The following is a 20,389-nucleotide window of genomic DNA, read 5'->3' on the forward strand; positions in this document are numbered from 1 at the left end:
AGGCTGCGCCATGCCCTGCAGCGCATGCCCTCCAACCTTCTCTGGGGCTGAGGAGGTTGGGGCCATGCCACATGCTCGCCTCCCTCCCTGGGACTAGAGAGGCCGCGTCACATGGAGCACCCATGTCCTCCAGGACTGGAGAGGTGGGGCTGTGCGGGGTTGTGCACCACGCCCTCCTCTGGGACTAGCAAGGCTGATGCAAACACATACACACCTGCTTCCTTCCTTTCTCTGTAGCTGGCAGGGGGAGTGTGCACATGGCATGCTGCCCTGCCTCCCTGTGGGGTGAGGCTTCATAAGAAGGGGCAGGGCTGGGGACTTACCTCCCCCAGCCATGCCTTCACCAACCACCCATGGGACCATTCTCTGTTTGGATACTGTGCTTCAGTTCATATATCTGTAAAATGAGAATACTGATATTTGCCTGCCATATGGCATTATAAGGATTACATTGAGATCTTTGGAGCAGGAAGTGGGCCGCCTTAATGGTTTGTATGGTGTCTATTAGAGAAGAAACAGGCGACCCAGGAGCGGATGGGGTAAATGGAACCACTTTATTGCCCAAGCACGTTTATCGCTGACATTCAACACAATGTCCTGAGTGGCAACAACCTGGTGCCAATCACACTCTTTTATCTATTTTAGTATGATAATTCACATGTCTATCACTACTTTTCCTAAAACCTTATTTGGTAATGTTAGTGCCCATAAAATGAATATTAGTAAGTAGGTGATAAATACAATTATACTCGTCCCTGTTTGTTTACTGTTTTTGTTGAATCAGCATTACCTACTATCTTAATCAGCAGCTTTTAGGGAGGGTGAAAGCGCTTCAACCCTGAAAATGTTTTTACAGACAAGTGCAAAGACAAAACAAGGCACTGTTCAGTACAACCATTTTCCAAGGCTGCCAGGACAAAGGGGAAAAACTTGTTTAAAGAGTAATGGCAATGAGTATTCTGGCTAGATCCCTTACCCACTGATGTACAGTCATCTCAGACCCCTATTACATATATTTACATATCCCAAGGGTGCCTAGCACAATGGGGAATTCCTTCTGATTAAGGTCTTTGTCTGCTATTGTAACGTTAGCTTCAGAGGGTAGTCGAGTTAGTCTGTAGAGGATAAACTTACAACAACAACAAATAGTATGGTAGCATTTTAAAGACTAACTAAACATGTAGATGGCATCATGAGCTTTTGTGGGCACAGCCCACTTCTTCAGATGACTGGAGTGTTGTATGTCCAGAATCAAAAGTGAGCGTATCCCATGCTTCATTAGGACAAATGGACCTAAGACCTCAGGATAGAGGCAGGAAAGGAAAGGAAAAATAGGTAGAGGGGTATGTACCCTCGATGGAATGTGCTTCAGTCAATGGTTAGGGCTTTAATATTAGACAGAAATAGATTGTCTGGCCAGACAAACCACCATTTTAAAAACTTGGGGAAGGGAAGAGGAGAGAACAGATTGTGTGTTGCAAGGAATGGAGGAAGACAAGAGCTGGAGATAGTGAGGCTCCTAGCTCCTATCTGCCAAAAACAGCTGTGATCATGGAGCACCTGGAATTGCAGATCGGACAGCAGAATAGAAAAATACACTGTAAAGATGTATACTTACATGCTACGGTGCCCCCTCTAGGAGCTGCCTCTTTTATCTGCTTGGGTATCTGGGCAGGGGTTGGACTTCTTACATAGCTAGTTGCAAGGTTTTGAGTCTCAGAGAAATCTTAGCTTTGCAGGGAGAGCTTTTTACTACCCTCCTCATGTTCTTCCTGTAATGACACTTCTTGTTTTTCATCAGTAGTGACTGGGGAGGAGGCAGGCCCCTGGGAAAAGGTGGGAAGCAGGGTACATACCCTTCCAGAGTTCAGTAATGGTGTCATAGTTCAAAATCCTGTCCAACTCCTCAAAGAAATGACATTATATTCTATGTCTTACCTGTTTCCAGGCATCCCTGGTTTCAATGTAAATTTTCTGGAGCTGTTTGCTTTTAATCTGGCACTGGTCAGCAAAGCACAGTAGTGTCCTCAAACAGATCTTTGTTCTGGTGACTGGCCACAATAGCTTGCTGCATCAATGTGTATCCTCAGATGGTGACGAGATCTGAGCTCTTTGCACAGTTCTAAGCAGCTGCTCAAGGCTTGTTGTAAGGGTTCTGGAGCAATGCTGATATATTTGAATATAGAGTAAGTAGGCAAATTCTGGCGCTCTGCCAATTTTTAAACAGGGAAGAAGGCCATCTGTTCATCTTGACCCCCCAGACAGTGAAAAGCATGCAGGTAAACAGATAAGTAACAAAGGTACAAAAGCAGTGTGGGATAGAGGTTGGAAGACTGCCAAAGTAGTGCATGGCAGCATTGCATGCAAATGAACAGTAGGCTGACTAACTCAACTTGTATCTTAGCAAACCTTGAAAGAGGACTTTAGTATAACTGATGCAGAGTTAGGGTCCTGTAATAAATTACAGACCTTTTTACATCAGAATAACTTGAGTTTCTGTGGTCTAAACTCCACATGTAGACAAGCCATAAGTCGCAATTTTGTGATAGATTGAGATTTAGGTGAGACTTACACATTCTTACCGAATTAAATCAGAATTTAGTCCTAGTTCAACAGAGGTGAAAAACTAATGCATAAAACTAGTATATCACGTTTTACTCACCAAACTGTAGAAGATTTAAAATAATATTACTCTGATTTTATTGACGTCACAAATATACTGCCAGTTGTTATATGCTATATACTAAAAGTGTTTCCTAACGTATGTTATACTCTTGCTCTTTTTTCTCATTTATTTTGTGTGTTTGAAAGCTGTAGATTTACCATAGTTAATCTTATTCAATGTGGAAAAAATGGTTTTTGTTTGGATTTAAGTTTGTATATGTAAGAGATGTCTGGTTAGGTCACACTACTATGTCAAAACCACTGAGTTTTGAGGTCTAGTGTATGTAACAGTATCGTAAAAGTACTGGTGAATTCTGGAAGAAGTGTTATTTTATACACTCTTTTTATAAAACTACTGTGTGACTGTAAACTTATTTTGTAATGTAAAGACTTTCTCTGTAATAATGAATGATTTATCCATACACATTTATATTCAAAACATTTACAATATTATTTAGAGCTATCACTAACTGTAAGAAAACAAATTATATTCAATATCTTCATTATTTTCTTTGTTTTTATTTTCTTAATCTAGATTCTGAAGAGACTCCATCTGTAAATCCTTCCAGTGTAGATGGGAATGTTGATTCTGAAGCAGAAAAAGAATCTCTAGTCAATGACAGCAAGCAGGTGGTCCCTACTAAGGCACCACTTTCATCGGCTCTTGATGAATATGAGTTTAAAGATGATGAAGATGATGAAATAAAAATGATTGAGGACAGACGTATTCTTAGAAAGGATCTAAAAAAAGAGGATGAGTCTGAAATAGAAAAGAATAATATGTTTGTGAAACAGGAAAAAGTTGTTTTTCCAAAATCATTTAAAAGTAAAAAACAGAAACCATCTAGAGTTTTGTACTCAAGTTCTGAAAGTTCAGATGAAGAAATTCTTCAAGATAAAAAGATGGTCTCTCCTCCTTGTTCTATCACAGAAACTCCTAACTCTGATATAAAAATGAAAAAAGAATTTGTTTCAAATGATCACAAGCAAAAAGGAAAAGTTAAAAGGAAGCTAAAAAATCAGAGCAAAAATAAAGAGAATCAAGAACTAAAGCAAGAAAAGGAAAATACTAGATTAACAAATGTAGTTAGTTCTGGACTAGATTCTTTAGACAAAGCTAGAGAGGAGGAGACGTTTAGGAAGTCTTTTAGCCCTAAAGAAGATTCTTCATTACCCTTTTTTCATATCACTGCTAGCAAATCTCCTAAACATCCCTGTGGTTTAAGTGAAAAGCAGTCAACACCACTAAAGCAAGAAAACACTAAAACATGCTTATCACCAGGAGGTTCTGAAATATCATTACAGTCTGAAGTAGTTAAATATGATCATAATACAGATTCTGACTATCTAATGGAAAGCTCTAGTGGCAAGTCTTGCAAACACAAAGAAAAAAGCAAGCATCATAAAGATTTTCACTTAGAATTTGGTGAAAAATCTAGTCCTAAAATGAAAGAGGATGAAAATAGTTCAGCATTTGAGAATTCAGAATGTATGCTGAAAAAGATCGACAAGGAAGGTAAAACACTTAAAAAGCATAAATTGAAGCATAAAGAGAGAGAAAAGGACAAGCACAAAAAAGAACAGGATGGGGAAAAGGAAAAACACAAACACAAAGATAGTGCTAAAGAGGTACAAAGAAATATTGAATTTGACAGAGAATTTTGGAAAGAGAATTTTTTTAAAAGTGATGAACCTGAAGATATATTGCTAAATATTGACCATGAATCTCTTTCTTCAGAGAAAAAAACAAAGCTGGAAAGAACTATAGTAAAGGAAGATAAATCTGTAAAAGAAAAACACATCCAGAAAGAGAGAAATTTTAAAGATGAGAGAGAGAGAGAGAAAAACAGAAAGGAAAATGAAAAATTATGTAAGGATGAAAAAGTGAAAGATACAAAAGAAGAAAAAGAGAACATGTTCGCAGATAAAGAAACAGAATTGTTTTGTTCAGGTGTAGGTTTTAAAGATGAACCAGCTAATATGAATTTAGTAGAAAAAGAAGCAGATACTGAAAAACAAGAGAAAAACATCAAAGAAAATAAAGAAAAAGCTGAGAAGCGAATCTCAGTTAAAGAAAAGGACATTGAGAAAGTGGAAAGGAAAAATGTAGATAAAGAGAAAAAGATAAAACATGATAAGCCAGAGAAGGAGAAAGCAGAACTAAATGAAGGCATAGAAAAAGCAAAAGAAAAGACAAATTCCCAGCAAGTAGACAAATGTCATAAAGAAAACGATAAGCTAAAAAATTGTATCGCTAGTAAAAAACTTGATGACAAAGAAAGAAGCAAAGAAAAAGTTGATAAAAAACATGACAAAGAAAAGATTGACAAAGACAGACATGTGCCTGAAAGCAAGGAAAAATATTGCATTGAGAAAAAATTCAAACTATCAGAAAAAGAAAGTGAGATTAGTAAAACTGAAAAAGGCAAAAATAAAGACAAAGAAAAGGAGGTTGAGAAAAAGGAAAAGGCCAGAGATAAAGACAGCTTAACAGTAGCAAACGCAAAGCACGTGCAAGAAGAGAAGAAATGTAATATCACAGAAGGTAGTAAAGCATTACATGAAAAATTTTTGTCCTTGAAAGAGAAACCAAAAGATGAATTGCTGAAAACTCCTGATGGTAGAGAGAAAGATAAAAAGGATAAAGATATAGATCGATATAAAGAACGAGACAAATACAAAGATAAAATGCAGCAAAATAATTGTTCTAAACTAAAACTTGAATCTGAAAAACTTAAACCTAAACCACCATTAGCACCAAAAGATACTCGACCTAAAGAAAAGAGATTAGTGAATGATGATTTAATGCAAACTAGCTTTGAAAGAATGCTTAGCCTTAAAGATCTGGAAATTGAACAATGGCACAAGAAACATAAAGAAAAAATAAAACAAAAAGAGAAGGAAAGATTAAGGAATCGGTCCTGTTTAGAACTTAACAAAATAAAAGATAAAGAAAAAACAAAGCATTCACTAACTGAATCTAAAAACAAAGAGCTGATTCGTTCAAAGAGCTCAGAATTGTCAGATATTTACATGAAGGAGAAGCAGCTGAAAGATGCTACAACTAGTAGATCCCAATCTGTAGACACAAAAAATTTCACAAATGCTGGAAAGTCATCTTTAGTGTTAGATAACTTAAATAGATCTCCTAAATCAGAAAGTGAAAAGACAGGTCTAAGCTCCAGGTCAGTGTCCATGATTTCAGTTGCTAGTTCAGAAGATTCTTGCCATACCACAGTAACTACGCCAAGACCCATAATTGAATATGATTCAGACTTTATGCTAGAAGGTTCTGATTCCCAAATGTCCTTTTCACAATCACCGTTTTTGGCCAAATCACCGGCCCTTCTTGAAAGGGAGACTGATAGCATAGCAGAGTTGCCAGAGCGAATTAAACCTCCTTTTGCAAACAGACTTCCACCAGCCTACATTAGATCAGCTTCTGTTGAAGATGTTAAAGTGGTTTTAAATGACTGTAGACCTGTTGTAGAAGTGCGAAGATGCAGTATGCCTACTGTTATTTCTGAACATACAAAACAGACTCGAACATCTGAAGAAAATAGTGTTTTATTAGCAGTTCCAAATCATATTTGCACTTCTCCCAAACCAGAAATAGCTTATTGTAGTTTGCCTGAAAGGAATTTTCAAAATAGTATGTTGGGTTTACATTCTAATTTTACATCTTCTCCGACTAAAACTGGTAGCAGCAAGCATGTTACATTGGATACAAATATAAAAAATACTACTCAATTGAGTCCTTCCGAAGAAATTCATATGCATCTAGAGCCATGTAGTCAGAGTGGTCTGAATCAAGTAACTAAACCATGGGATGTGCCTTCTGACAAACTTAATTCAATAAGTAATGGTTTCAACTGCTCAGGTTATGGAGTGCCAGAGCAAGATACTGGTACTGTTGTAGCACTGCATGATTCTGAAAACAGGACATTAAAAGAGCAGAAGCTGTCTGAATTTTTACCTCAGCACACTGAACTTGTGGAAAATCCCAGTTTTCAGGAATCTGCATCATTTCTGCCTTCACAGTCTCCCTGCTCTTTGCATATCCAGCCTCTCCCAAATATAGAGTGCATGTCTAAACACATATCTTTACCAGGTACTGGCAATCAAGAACCGATTTTTGTACAACAGCAACAAACTGTACTTCAAACTACCAATTCTGTTTTGGACACAGACACCAATAGCACAAGAGAAGCTGAAAACACTTCGTCCCCACCAAACATTAAAAAGGCCAGTGTACTTATCACTGTATATCCTGAAACTATCTCTAAGGATATTTCAGAAAATTTTGGAGGCTCTCATGCTCTATCTACATTACTGCCAGAAAAGGATTTTACTGCAAATGATGCTTGTTCACAACTAAATACAAATTCTTATGCATTCAATAAAATTGTTTATAAGAACTCTCAAGCTGATGAAGTAGATGATAGCACAGCTAACACTCAAGAAACCCAAAATAAAAAAGCCCAACTAGAAAATTTGATTTCAACATGTGTAGATAATAGTAAAGCTGACAATGATCTATGTGAAATAAATGTGGGAATAACAAAAGAAATTATAAATGAATCATCTAGTAAAAATTATTGCACTGTAGATGACAGAGAAAATATGTCGACACATGATCCACCACAGTACCCATTGTCTAATTTGGAAGATAATTCACAGCAAACTCCACAAGAATTAGTTCTTAAATACAGGCCATTGGTTAAACTAGAAGTAGAAGAAACTGTTGAAGATCATAAAACAGAACAGCAAGAAATTCCCCAAAGAATTACTAGAAATAGAGCAAATATGCTTGCTAGTCAATGTAAACAGAGCCCTATTGGTTGCGCGCACACATCAGAAAAAGACTCCGAATCATCATCATCTATAAAAGGAAGGATAAGATTAATTGAGGAAGATGATGCTCAAGTACACCACCCACGCAAAAGAAAAGTGTCACGTGTGCCTCAGCCTGTACAAGTAAATCCCTCTTTACTGCAAGCTAAGGAAAAAACCCAGCAGTCACTGGCAGCTATTGTAGATTCTCTAAAACTTGAAGAGATTCAGCCATACAGTTCAGAGAGAGCAAATCCATATTTTGAATATTTGCATATAAGAAAAAAAATAGAAGAGAAACGTAAATTATTATGTAGTGTTATTCCTCAGGCACCTCAGTATTATGATGAATATGTGACCTTCAATGGATCATACCTACTGGATGGCAACCCCTTGAGCAAGATATGCATTCCAACTGTAAGTAACAAGATTTTTTGATGTGTATTCAATGAATAGCATGTTTTCAGCTCACTGTACAATTTTCATATTCTTGTCAGTTCACTTTGGTCACACTTGAAAAATGTATCCTTGTTTCTGGTATGTTGAGTAGAGAACATTTGCTGAAAAGCATAAGTTTACCAATGTTGATTAATGGTATTGTGAGTACTACCTTTGAGTGCACATGATTTCCTCTGCATAAACAATGAGCTGTGATATTGCAGCAACCCCCATAACAGAATAATGCATGGAAGTTATATGTAATATGTGTTCACAGAAAAATGTTTCTCAGTTATTTAAAAGCATTCTCCGAGTTTTAAAATTCCCTATTAAGTGAAATCCATACTAAAATAATATTTTCTTTTTTGATTACCTGTGTCCTTTCCTACTTTTGGGATTGCCCTCTTGTGACAAATTTATGAGAAGCTGGTTCTTTGAAGCGGTGTCTTCTAGTGAATGAAAGTACCACCTTCTTGAGATGTTGAGCACCCACGGCTGTGTAAAGGAATGCACCTTCCCCAGTTGCTTCAGTGAGCAGACCCGTTTCAAACTAATCATATCCCATAGTGCCTACTACTCTTTCCTCCCCCAAAATGTGGCTACTGTAGCCCTGATGCAAACTGGGAAAATATGAATTTTGAAATAGCTCACTTTGCAAAAAGCATGATGGGTTTTCAGTGGAGAGTAGACCTAGGAGGCTCTGTGGTAGTGTGCTTGCACATCAGTGCTCAGAAGAAAATGGGTTAACACTGACTTGAGCTACTACCATTTGCAAAGAGGAGCAGCTTCCATTTTCAGTAGGATGGATTGCAGATTGTTGCAACTGAGAGGACTAAGGAAGTTGTCCCAGGAAACTGTGGGATACTAATGGCTGATTTCCAGGTCCCAAGGCCTTTGCATCTATGCTGCAAAGCAATAGGCATCAGATCATGAGCCTCAACTTGAGCTTGGACCCTGGAGGGTCCTGGTGTCGTGTGTCCAAAGCCCTGGGTTAGCACAGTTGCAGTATAGATGCAAGAAAAAGTAAACTCTTTCATTAGCTCTGGAAATAACACCGTCACAAACCTTGACTGGAGATTTAATTACTTAGGGTATGTCTACATTACCACCCTAGTTCGAACTAGGGTGGTTAATGTAGGCAACCGAAGTTGCAAATGAAGCCTGGGGCTTTAAAAATGGCGGCGCCCGGCAAGATGCAAATGAAGCCCGGGATATTTAAATCCCGGGCTTCATTTGCAACTTCGGTTGCCTACATTAACAACCCTAGTTCGAACTAGGGTGGTAGTATAGACATACCCCTAGTGTATAACACCTGAGGCCCTTCCATGTGCCATAGCCAAGATATGTGACAAGACAGTACTTGTAGTAGCTGCATCTGCCTTAAGACCCTTATAAGTTCTCTTAAAACCAACAGTCACTACTGCTATCTTTTCCTCAGTGCTGGAAAAATTCAAGAGCTATTGCATCTTCTGTGAGATTTCTTAGGCAGGTACCCACGGTGGAAGTGTGTACAGTGGCCACTGGGAGTTTGATGCATGCTTTCACCAAGTCACTATCTACTCTTCAGACTGGGGGTCACACTACAGTGCTGAATTTGAGAGATGGTCTATTTTGCATTGAGAATTCCTGACTTTGCTTGAACAGTACTGCTCACTGTTCTCCCACAACTGGGAATGCACAGAGGCTCCCAGAGAAAGAGAGGATAAAGAACAAGAGGTACTAGTAAGTGAGAATTGGCTTTGTGGCTCAGAAGAAGAAATTGAGGCAGTTGAAAAGGTGCACATTTTTAGGTAGCTTTGAGCACAGAGCATTCAGTGATTCAGAGATGTGTGCCCATTGCCAACAGACGCTACTTTTGAGCTTATCACCAATGGTCCCATGGTAAAGAATGCACAAAGCCTACTCTTGAAGAATAAAAATGATGAGTGATAGACTTCTTTCATCTAAGATGTCTTATTGAAATCTTATATTTCTGAAGTGCAGCCTGTTTCTTTTTGAAACTTTTATTTGATGATTCGCTTTATCTAGAATCTCACCAAGAAACTTCTCATACTCTTTCTCTTTACCAACAATAGGTGAGTCTGTCCCCTGGGCTCAGTGCTGTGTGTTTGTCCTGTAGAGGTGGAAGGGTCTTGATAGAAAAATGAAAGAGCACATTGTCTGCCCATGATAAAAAATTACATTTTCCTTTTTCTCAAAAGAGCTGCTTTTATTCAAAATCAGAAGATGACTCTTTATAAGGGGGACTTTATTTTATTCATACAAAAATTACTGGCCATTTAAATTATATTTTGGAGCACCACTGAAAGCCATCATATATTCTGACAGGAAATTCAATTGAAATTACAGGCAGTCCCCGGGTTACGTACAAGATAGGGACTGTAGGTTTGTTCTTAAGTTGAATCTGTATGCAAGTCGGAACTGGCGTCCAGATTCAGACACTGCTGAAACTGACCGCCAGTTCTGACTTACATACAGAATCAACTTAAGAACCCCAGGCGTCCCCAAGTCAGCTGCTGCTGAAACTGATCAGCAGCTGATTCCAGGAAGCCCGGGGCAGAGCAACTCTGCCTGGGGCTTCCTGTAGTCAGCGCTGGTCAGTTTCAGCAGAAGCTGACTTGGGGACGCCTGGGGCAGAGCAGCTGGGGTGCTGCTGGGTTGCTCCAGTAGCGCCGCTCCTGGGTGCTACTGGACCAACCTAGCAGCACCCCATCTGCTCTACCCCAGGCGTCCTGATTCAGCTGCTGCTGAAACTGACCAGCAGCGGCTGAATCAGGACCTGGGGCAGAGCAGCTGGGGTGCTGCCGGGTTGGTCCAGTAGTGCCCAGAGCGGGCGCTGCAGGACCAATTGGCAGCGCCCCAGCTGCTCTGCCCCAGAGTCCAAAACAAAAGCCTGGTCTGCTGGGGGGGGGGGAGGGAGCACACTAGCTGCCCCCCCCCTCCACAGCAGACCAGGGACACGGGGAGCAGAGCCTCTGAGGCTTTGCTCTGGCAAAGCCTCAGAGGCGAGGGACCCCGCCGCAGCTGAGGCTTCAATCTGGGTGCCTGTGGTCTGCTGGGGACCGTCCCCAGCAGACCACAGGCTCCCGGACTGAAGCCGCAGCCGCGGGGGGGTCCCGCGCCTCTGAGGCTTTGCCAGAGCAAAGCCTCAGAGGCGCGGGGAACCACCGCTGCTGCCGCTTCAATCTGGGTGCCTGTGGTCTGCTGGGGACCGTCCCCAGCAGACCACAGGCTCCCGGACTGAAGCCGCAGCCGCGGGGGGGTCCCGCGCCTCTGCGGCTTTGCCAGAGCAAAGCCTCAGAGGTGCGGGGAACCGCCGCTGCTGCCGCTTCAATCCGGGAGCCTGTGGTCTGCTGGGGACGGTCCCCAGCAGACCACAGGCACCCAGATAGAAGCGGCAGCAGCGGCGGTTCCCCGCGCCTCTGAGGCTTTGCTCTGGCAAAGCCTCAGAAGCGCGGGAACCCGCCCGGTGCCCCTGGTCTGCTGGAGACGGTCTCCAGCAGACCAGGGGCACCGGAGCAGCTTACCAACGGGGCTTTCTCGCCCCGACTTCCGGGGCGAGAAAGCCCCGTTCGTAAGTGCGGATCCGACATAAGTCGGATCCGCGTAAGTCGGGGACTGCCTGTATTTTTATATTCCCCTTCACTTTTTTCAGGTGTGGGGTAGACTTATGAGGTCTCTAGTCACTAGCTATGGGGTTTTTTTTAGTTTTTTCTAGTTGTTTCAGGCAGGGCAGCCTTTGGAATGCTAACCTGAAAGTTCCCAAGTGGAAGTGTGAACCATTTCTTTTGCTCTTGCTGAAGCTGAACATCTTGTTCGCTTCCCACCAGAGGTTACCCAGAATCTTGTCTGTGTTCCTCTGGTCAGCTAGCAACATGCTTCTTAATGCTGTCCATGGTATTACACGTAAGTGTTAACTGTATCCAGTTCAGCTGTCTTCATGGAAAGATTAAATGATGAGCAGCTACATTTGAACCAAAAGGTTGTTCTAGTTCTTGGGAAGCAACTAGGATGGAATGGCTAGGAAACATAGCCCCAAGAGATTATGGGATAGCACTGGTGGACTCTGCCTACTTGAGTTTGGCAAGCCAAACTTGAGCTGCATTAGCATTGTAGAGTGCCTGGGATTTGATCTGTATCACAGTGGAACTCAGTCTCTGACCCATCCCCCTAGTAATGCCTGAGTCAGACCTTGGATTTAGCATGCATATTCAGTCCAGCCAAGATTTCATCCTGAGTTTTAAAAGAGAAATGTGTTCTTTCCTCTGTCCTGGGCTATACCCTAGATCAGTGTTTCCCAACCAGGGTTCCATGGAATCCTGGGGTTCTGCAGACCATTGTCAGGGGTTCCGCAAGAAATTGTGGAATAAACAAACAAACTTTTTTTTTCTTACAATGTAAGCTGACGTGTATATATAACAGCTCTTTACAAATAAATTTTCTTGACAATAATTTAGCAATAATTGAATTGCGCTCCCCGCTGTCAACTGTTTCTGGCCAAACAAACGTTTTCATAGGTAGGGGTTCCTCAGGATATGAAAAATTATTTTAAGGGTTCCTCCATGGGAAAAAGGTTGGGAATCACTGCCCTAGATGATCTGGCTCAAAATGGGACTGGGCCCAGTAAAATCAGGATGCGTGGTAAACATTGAAAGAATATATAGTCAAGAAAAAAGACTGATTTTGCTCATCATTACTAAGATTTAGGGACAGATCTTTCTTCCTAGGACAGTAAGTACTGAGAACATTAAGGGTACGTCCACACTGCAGAGTTTTTACTGAAAAACGGCCATTTTTCCAGAATTGTGTTCCTTTGATAGGAAGAAAAATGGTGGGAAGTTGACAGGAAGTCGAAAGAATGCAGGGATAAACCTCTTTCTACAAGGAAGAAGCCTTTTTCCGAAAGAGCTCTTTTGGAAAAAGGCATGTGTGGATGGGGAAGAGGAGTTTATTTAGAAAGAAGAGGCCTCCAGGGAAAAAAGCACAGGTGCCCTCGTGGCCACTCTGTGCATAGTAATCACAACTTAAATGCGAGATAGCGTCCAATCAATGTGGACGCTATCTATCAAAAAAGCACATCTTCTTTTTCGATGCACTTTTGCTGTGTGGAAGCTCTCTTTCAAAAGAAGTTTTTCCGAAAGATCTCTTCTGGAAAAGCTCCTTCCAAAAGAAGCCTGCATTCTAGACATAGCCTAAGTGAACTTTCAACTCAGCAGCAGCCACAACTCTCTAGCCAACCTATAAGTGGTGTTTGCACACCAAATGTTAGTCATATCCAGTGGTCAACAAAAGGAAGTTTTTTGGAAAAGGCTGGACATTGAAGCATTAGGGGGAAATCTTCTGTAGGGTATATATTTAATCCTTTATTTCTCAGTTACTCAAGGTGAGAGATCAGTTCTTATTTAAAACAGATGTACTGTCATCAAACCATAGCTAACGAGTGTAATAGAAAAAGTTATGTGGATTAAATCCATTGCAGTGTGACACACCTGGGATTTGAATAATTAAGTTATTTTAGTTCACAGTTTTATGGTGCCACCTGCTGTTTGCTTAAAATTCTTAAGAAGTCTTTTTGTGAAGTTATGATGCACCTGAAGTCTGATAATATGGACTAGTGAAGATTTGGTAACAAATAGTAGATAAAGTAACATTTTTCTTCCCTTTTAGTTACTCCTTTGAAAGTCAATGTGCTGAATATTCATTTTTTATGAGAACAGTATTCAGTGGCAAAAAAAAACCCTTTTCTCTTGTTTAAATATCACATGTACATTGTAGGGGAATTTATTTAAATAGGGCTTAAGGATTTTTTTTGCTGTCTAATTGTATTTTTACTGTGAAATTACATGCTGTATGTGCATAAAAGGTTGTTCAAGATAGTGTGAACACTTGACCTTTTTAATTTTTTTATTTTATTTTCGAAGAGAACTTGCATAACTGGATAAATCTAAATAAAAATATTTGTAGGCAAAGCAAGTTTACTTTGCCTGCAGCACTCACTGTTCCTCCATTACAGAAGATACTTACATGTTTTTAAAAAATCTTGTGTTCCATTTTTCAGTAAAGTGTCTAAGCCTGGGGCTGTATAATTATTCTTGTATAATGAAACCAGAGATGACGTGCTGCTGGCCAAAAAAGAAAAAAAACAGGGAGAGAGAGCCAGAATCAAACCCTCTGCTATAGAATCATAGAACCGGAAGAGACCTTACAAGGTCATCAAGTCCAGCCCCCTGCTCTAGGCAGGACCAATCCCAACTAAATCAACCCGGTCAGGTCCTTGTCAAGCCGAGACTTAAACACCTCGAGGGATGGAGACTCCACTATTTCTTTAGGTAACCCATTCCAGTGCTTCACCACCCTCCTAGTAAAATAGTTTTTCCTAATATCCAACTTTGACCTCTCCTTCCACAACTTGAGACCATTTATCCTTGTTCTGCCATCTGTCACTACTGAGAACAGCCTCTCTCCATCCTCTTTAGAACCTCCCTTCAGGAAGCTGAAGGCTGCTATCAGATCTCCTCTCACTCTTTGCTTCTGCAGACTGCTATGGATGCAGGCAATCCATTCCAAATCCCGGAATGATATTCTCTATTAAGTAAATGGAAAATTCTTCACAGTAAGAAATATTCTGAATAAAATCAGCCCAGATTCGCAAAGTTCTTCATTGAGTTTGTATCAGTGTGGATACCACTGTAGGTGCACATGCAACCTTGTGTATGAGATATATATATATACCTTTGGAGGAGTAGTGTCTGTAGCTGTGTTTCATCATGCGCCCACTAAAAAGCATAAAAGGCAGAGCAGCTGTGACCCTCTTTTAGTTATCCTACTGCCAGTGACAGTGAGACAGAACCTAGTGAGTGGTACCTTCTTCAGAACTTCAAAATACATTTTTTTCCACAGATCTTCTAAGAACAACCTTTACTACTTCACATTCTCCCCCACACTGATATAAATAGTTAGAATACAAGACTTTACAAGGATGAGTACCATTCTGGCCCTTCCTTAACGCTTGATAACACAGGTAGGGGAGACCACTAGAACCATCTACAAATGCAAGAAACCTGATCCACAAAAGATCTGAAACTTCACATAAATATCCTGGAACTCAGAGCTATCAAGCTAAACCATATGGTATTGTTCCCTGTTCCAAAATTCCACAGTGCAAATCCTCATGTGCACTGCTCCATGTATATGAGCAAGGAGGCATTTCTTCATTACCCTAGAAGTTGTCAAGTTCTGGGCATGAGGCCAGATTGGATAGCTCCAGTGGTTTTTTACCTCCCAGAATTTAGTAACAATCTGGAGGACTTCCTGACAGACAAGCCATAAATGACAGTTGGTCCCTGTGGATTCCATCATAGAGACAATCTTCCATCCTTGGAGAACTCCTGTTTCGCCAGGGATGCCAAATATCAGAATTTTTGTTCAAGAAAGATCAGAAGCATGAGACCACTAGGAGGCACCTTTCTTCTGTAATGGAATCAAGGCCTCCTATATATCTTTTCGCAGATTCCACTGATTCCCGGAGTAATATTTACAATGAAACAAGTCAGAACCAGTGTTCCTTGGGTGGGTAAAATTTTCTTTTGGGTAGGTTGAAATTTCCTATGTGCACCACCTATATTGAGGCTGTATGTGGCTGTACAGTGTGTCCCAGTACAAACAAAAAACATAGGTATAAATAAATATTTAAACAGTTCATAGGTATGGAAGACATTATATTCTAACAAAGGATAATTAACAAGGAGCGAGCAATGCTTAAAATGTTTATTTACTTTTAAATCAAATTAAAAAAATTAACACTACACTTGGCGTACATGTATTATTGTCCTTTCTAACAACTCACGCTAGTAAACACACCGAAATGGGGCATACTGCAAATTGCTATATAAATAAAGCAAAGACATGACCATTCAGTAAAAGCCTAAAAAGTATGCACAGCTTTAAGATGCTAAACAAATCTGAGTCAACTAAAAATAATAATGCTCTCCTTGAAAATATTAATACAATATTTACTGACACTGGAAAGGAGAGTAAAAGGAATTCACTCAAGCTTTACACTTTCTCTGGGGAATGTTTCGGATCCATTCTATGCAAATGAAACAGATCTATAAAAGAGATAAAAGTTCTGGTTTGATACTTTCACTTTGTGTGTGTGTATGTGTCACTAACTCAAATTGTAGAAGCTCTGAGAGCACTTGTCCAGAATCCAACTCCAGTTGAAAGGCCATTAATGAGTGACACAGGATTTAAAAAAAAAAATTAAGATCAAAGTTTTCGGATATCTACAACACTAAAAAAAAAAAAACCTTCTTTAAAAGAATCCTTCCCTTTCTTACCTTAAGCTATTAACACCTATGTAAACCTTGTATGAAGTGTAATCATAAATATCATGAGCTAGACCTTTTGTTCCAGTATTCAAAAGCAGCCTAAAAGCTTTTAACCAACCTGAAATTTTGGCACCACCCCATATAGCTTGCCTCAGCCCAGAAGAGTGTTTTATGTCTGCAGCCCCCTCCTGTCCCAACCACGTACTTACTTCTTCCCTTCCTACCTCCCTCCAAAGTAATATAAAGTATTCTTCTATTTTATCAGATAGCTCTGAAGTATTCTGAACTATTAGCAAGGCGCTATGTAAAGAATAAAAATATGGAAAAGCAGTATAGATAAAACAAGAATATTTTAGACAAACTTTTAAAACATCTCAGGATTCTGATGACTTCTCAGACACTTCTAATTTTGCTCCTGGTTACTATCATGACCACAATTGTGTTTACACTGTTTTGTTTTACAGTACATAGTAGTTAACTGTATAATACTTATTTCTTTAATTTAAATCTGAAGGCTCTTATAGAGTAAAAAAATGCACAACTGCCTTCAAACCTAACATTGGTACAAAACAGCACACAGAGAAATATATCTGAATGTTCTCCTTTGAGTGGTGTCCCTGTGGGTGCTCCACTCAGGTGGCAGTGTGTCCTCACATTGGCAATCAGAGCTTTTTTTAGCCTAAAAGTGCCTTCCTACGCATGTGCAACAGCTGTCTCGCACTGTTTTCATCTGTTAGTTGCATGCATGGTGCGAGTCTCCCTCGTTCCTTTTCTACCTCCTCAGGAGAAGGCGGAGTTTACAGCAGTGCTCTCCTCCCCATTGAAAAAGACAGGGAGATAGAGGCCAATCTTAGATATCAGGAAGCTCAACAAGTTCTTACACAGTAGCAAATTCAGGATGATAATGCTGGGAACCATCATCCCAGTACTGGATGAGGGGGGACTGGTTCTCATCCCTCAACCTTCAAGATGTGTACTTCCATGTAACAATACACCTGGCCCACAAAAGGTTCCTCTGCTTTATGGTAGGAAAAGATCATTATCAATATCGTATCCTCGATTTTGGACTATCAACAGCACCATGTGACTTCTCCAAGACTCTGGCAGTAGTCTCCATCTCTCTCAGAAAGCATGGAGTCGTCATATTCCCATGCCTCAATGATTGCTTAATCAAGGGGTCATCCCAACAATATACAATGATCATGACAGACCTTACTTGAGACATTTTCAACCATTGGGGTCTTTTAATAAATGTACAGGAATCTACTCTGGACCCCACCCAGATGCTACGGTGGCCAAGGTGTTTCTCCCTCTGATCCGTTTCCAAACACTGTGAGACATTGTACAAACAGTTCTATAGGCCCCAGTGACAACCGCCAGAACATGCCTCCAGGCCTCAGGACATATGGCAGCCACAAACTCTGTGGTCCCTCTAGTGAGACTGCACAGGAGATGCCTACAAGCCAGGCTAGCGTCCATGTACGTCCTATCCGGCACACCCTCACCAAGCAACACCACTTGTGTTCACATCGCTGCGATAGTGAATCTCCCCGTACTATGTTCTCTTCAGAGTCCCCTTCCATTGCCCAGATGCCTCATGGGTAATCACTATAGACACTTCCCTTCTAGGTTGTGGAGCTCACTGCAGGTACCACATGGTGCAAGGCGGATTGTCACAGGAGACAAGGCTGCACATCAATACTTTAGAATTCCGAACAGTCCACAACACTTACCTCCATTTCTTACCAGTGATCCAGAGTCACACTATATGTGTTGTCATGGGCAACACTCCCTGTATGTATTACGTCTACAGACTGGGTATGCCCGATCATGCTCACTATGTGCCGAGGCAATCAGGTTCTGGAACTGGTGCATGAAAAACAGCATTACACCGACCGCAATGTAAATACCAGGCCAAAAGAATACCAGAACAGACAAGCTGACCAAACAATTTTACCAACACCATGAGTGGGAACTCAGCCTGACAATCATCGTACCCATTTTTCAGCAATGGGGGTTCCCAGTCATAGACTTCTTCACCATGAAAATCAACCACAAATCCCATCATTTCTGCTCCCTAGGTGCCAGGGCAAACACTCTGCAGGGGACACGATTATCATACTATGGACAGCTCCTCTTTCATACGCATTCCCTCTGATTCCCCCAATCACCAGGGTAGTCTGCAAGATCCAAGAGGAACATGTGAGGGTCACCTTAATAATACCATGCTGGCCAAGACAACATTGGTTTCCATACCTCCATTACCTATCAATCACCAAATGCATTCAACTCCCTGCCACTCCTTAGTCACTAACTCAACACAACAGGCAAACCTATCATCCAAACCCTCAGAATCTGAAGCTTACTGCTTGGATTCTCCTTGGTTCCAGAATAATGAGCTTACCTGCTCCCAGAGGATATGTCTACACAGCAAAGTTATTTTGGGATTTCAGAGGTATCCCAAAATAGCTACCGTGTGTCTTTTGAATGCGTCCACTATTTCAAAATATAGCAGACGCGCTATTTCGCCATTCCTATAAACCTCATTATACGAGGTATAAGGGATGGCTTGCAATAGTGCTGTATTTTGAAATTTGGCGCTTTGTATACAGTGCCAAATGACGAAATAAGCTATTTTGAAATAGACTCAAAATAAGCTATGCAATTTGCATATCTTATTTCAAGTTTCGGGTGCTGTGTAGACACACCCAGAGAGTGAAACAGATCCTCCTTAGGTGTACCTCATGGAAGGAAGTCAACTGCTATCAAAACAAATGGAAAAGGTTTCAGGAATGGTGCAGTCAACACAATCTACAACCACATACCTCCCCAATACCTTCCATATTGGAATACTTAATGGAACTCAGTGACGCAAGGCTCTCCATCAGCTCCATAAGAGTCCATCTGTCAGCCATCACCGTTTTCCACAAGTTGGTGAGTGACATCTTGGTGTTCACCCATCCCATCACTAAGCAGTTCCTAGCAGGTCTATGAAAGCACAACCCCACATACGTCCACTTGGGACCTAAATCTTGTGTTAGACTCCTTAACAAGACCTCCCTTTGAACCCTTAGCAACACATGGTCATGAAAGTGTCCTTTCTTGTCGTGATCACATAGACACAACGAGTAAGTGAAATTGCAGCCCTTATTGGAAGAACCAACCATATACACTCTTCACTAAAGATAAGATTATTCTCAGACTCTATCCAAAGTTTCTACCAAAGATTATCTATGACTTCCACATTGAGTCCATTTGTCTCCGCACAGAGCATATCCAGATGGATAGCAACTTGCATAAATACCTGCTATAGACTCAGAAACAGGGAACCACTGCAAGTGGTCGCTGCACACTCCACCCCAGCAATAGCTGTATCTGCCGCCTTTGTACATAATGTCCTGCTAGCTGACATCTGCAGGGTGGCTACATGGTCTTCCACACACACTTTCAAACATTACATGTTATTGCAAGGACCAGGATCTACCACCTCTGTGGTTGACTCTGTCCTTGCCTCTGCCAGTATATGACTCCAAAGTTCCACCTTCACAATGGTGGGTACTGTATTTTACTCACCTGAGTGGAGCACCCACAGGGACACCACTCAAAGGAAAAGAAGTTACCCACCCTGTGAGTAACAATCGTTCTTCAAAATGTGTGTCCCTGTTGGTGCTCCACTACCCTCCCTTCTTCCCCTCTACTTTGGAGTCCATTACAGGATTTCTAGTAGAGAAGGAATGGAGGGAGACATGCGCCACATGCACAACTAACGAACAAAAACAGCACAAGACAGTTGCTGCGCATGTGTGGCACGGGAAAACACTGCTATACTACAAATCTTCGATCACTGGTGCGAGGATGCACTCACACCTGAATGGAGCATCCACAGGGATACACATCTCAAAGAACCATTGTTACTGCACAGGGTGAATAATTTCTTATGCTGTCTAGGAAGGAGACTGAAAATATGTGATCACCTACCTATTATTCAAAATCAAAGCCACTTCTATAAATTCATCCTTTAGACTTTCCAGTGCACTTCGTCTCATTTGTACATTCTAATTGCAAAGTCCTTAGGATAGGGGCTTTCTTTTTTTGTCCTAATCTTGCACTATCTATACATAAGA

General features: G+C 41.0%; 1 protein-coding gene across 3 annotated transcripts in view; it reads left to right on the forward strand.

Annotated features, from left to right (window-relative positions):
- ANKRD12 (ankyrin repeat domain 12) overlaps positions 1–20,389 on the forward strand; it is a 134,533-nt gene that overhangs the window by 108,689 nt on the left and 5,455 nt on the right. For all 3 annotated transcript variants that reach the window (XM_075920968.2, XM_006117461.5, XM_014570674.4), the window contains one exon: positions 3,200–7,914. In XM_075920968.2, the coding sequence (XP_075777083.2) occupies positions 3,200–7,914 (4,715 nt within the window). The remainder of the gene's footprint in view (positions 1–3,199; positions 7,915–20,389) is intronic.

Source organism: Pelodiscus sinensis, chromosome 2, assembly GCF_052426305.1.
Source record: "Pelodiscus sinensis isolate ZL-2025 chromosome 2, ASM5242630v1, whole genome shotgun sequence".
NCBI classification, from domain to species: Eukaryota; Metazoa; Chordata; order Testudines; family Trionychidae; genus Pelodiscus; species Pelodiscus sinensis.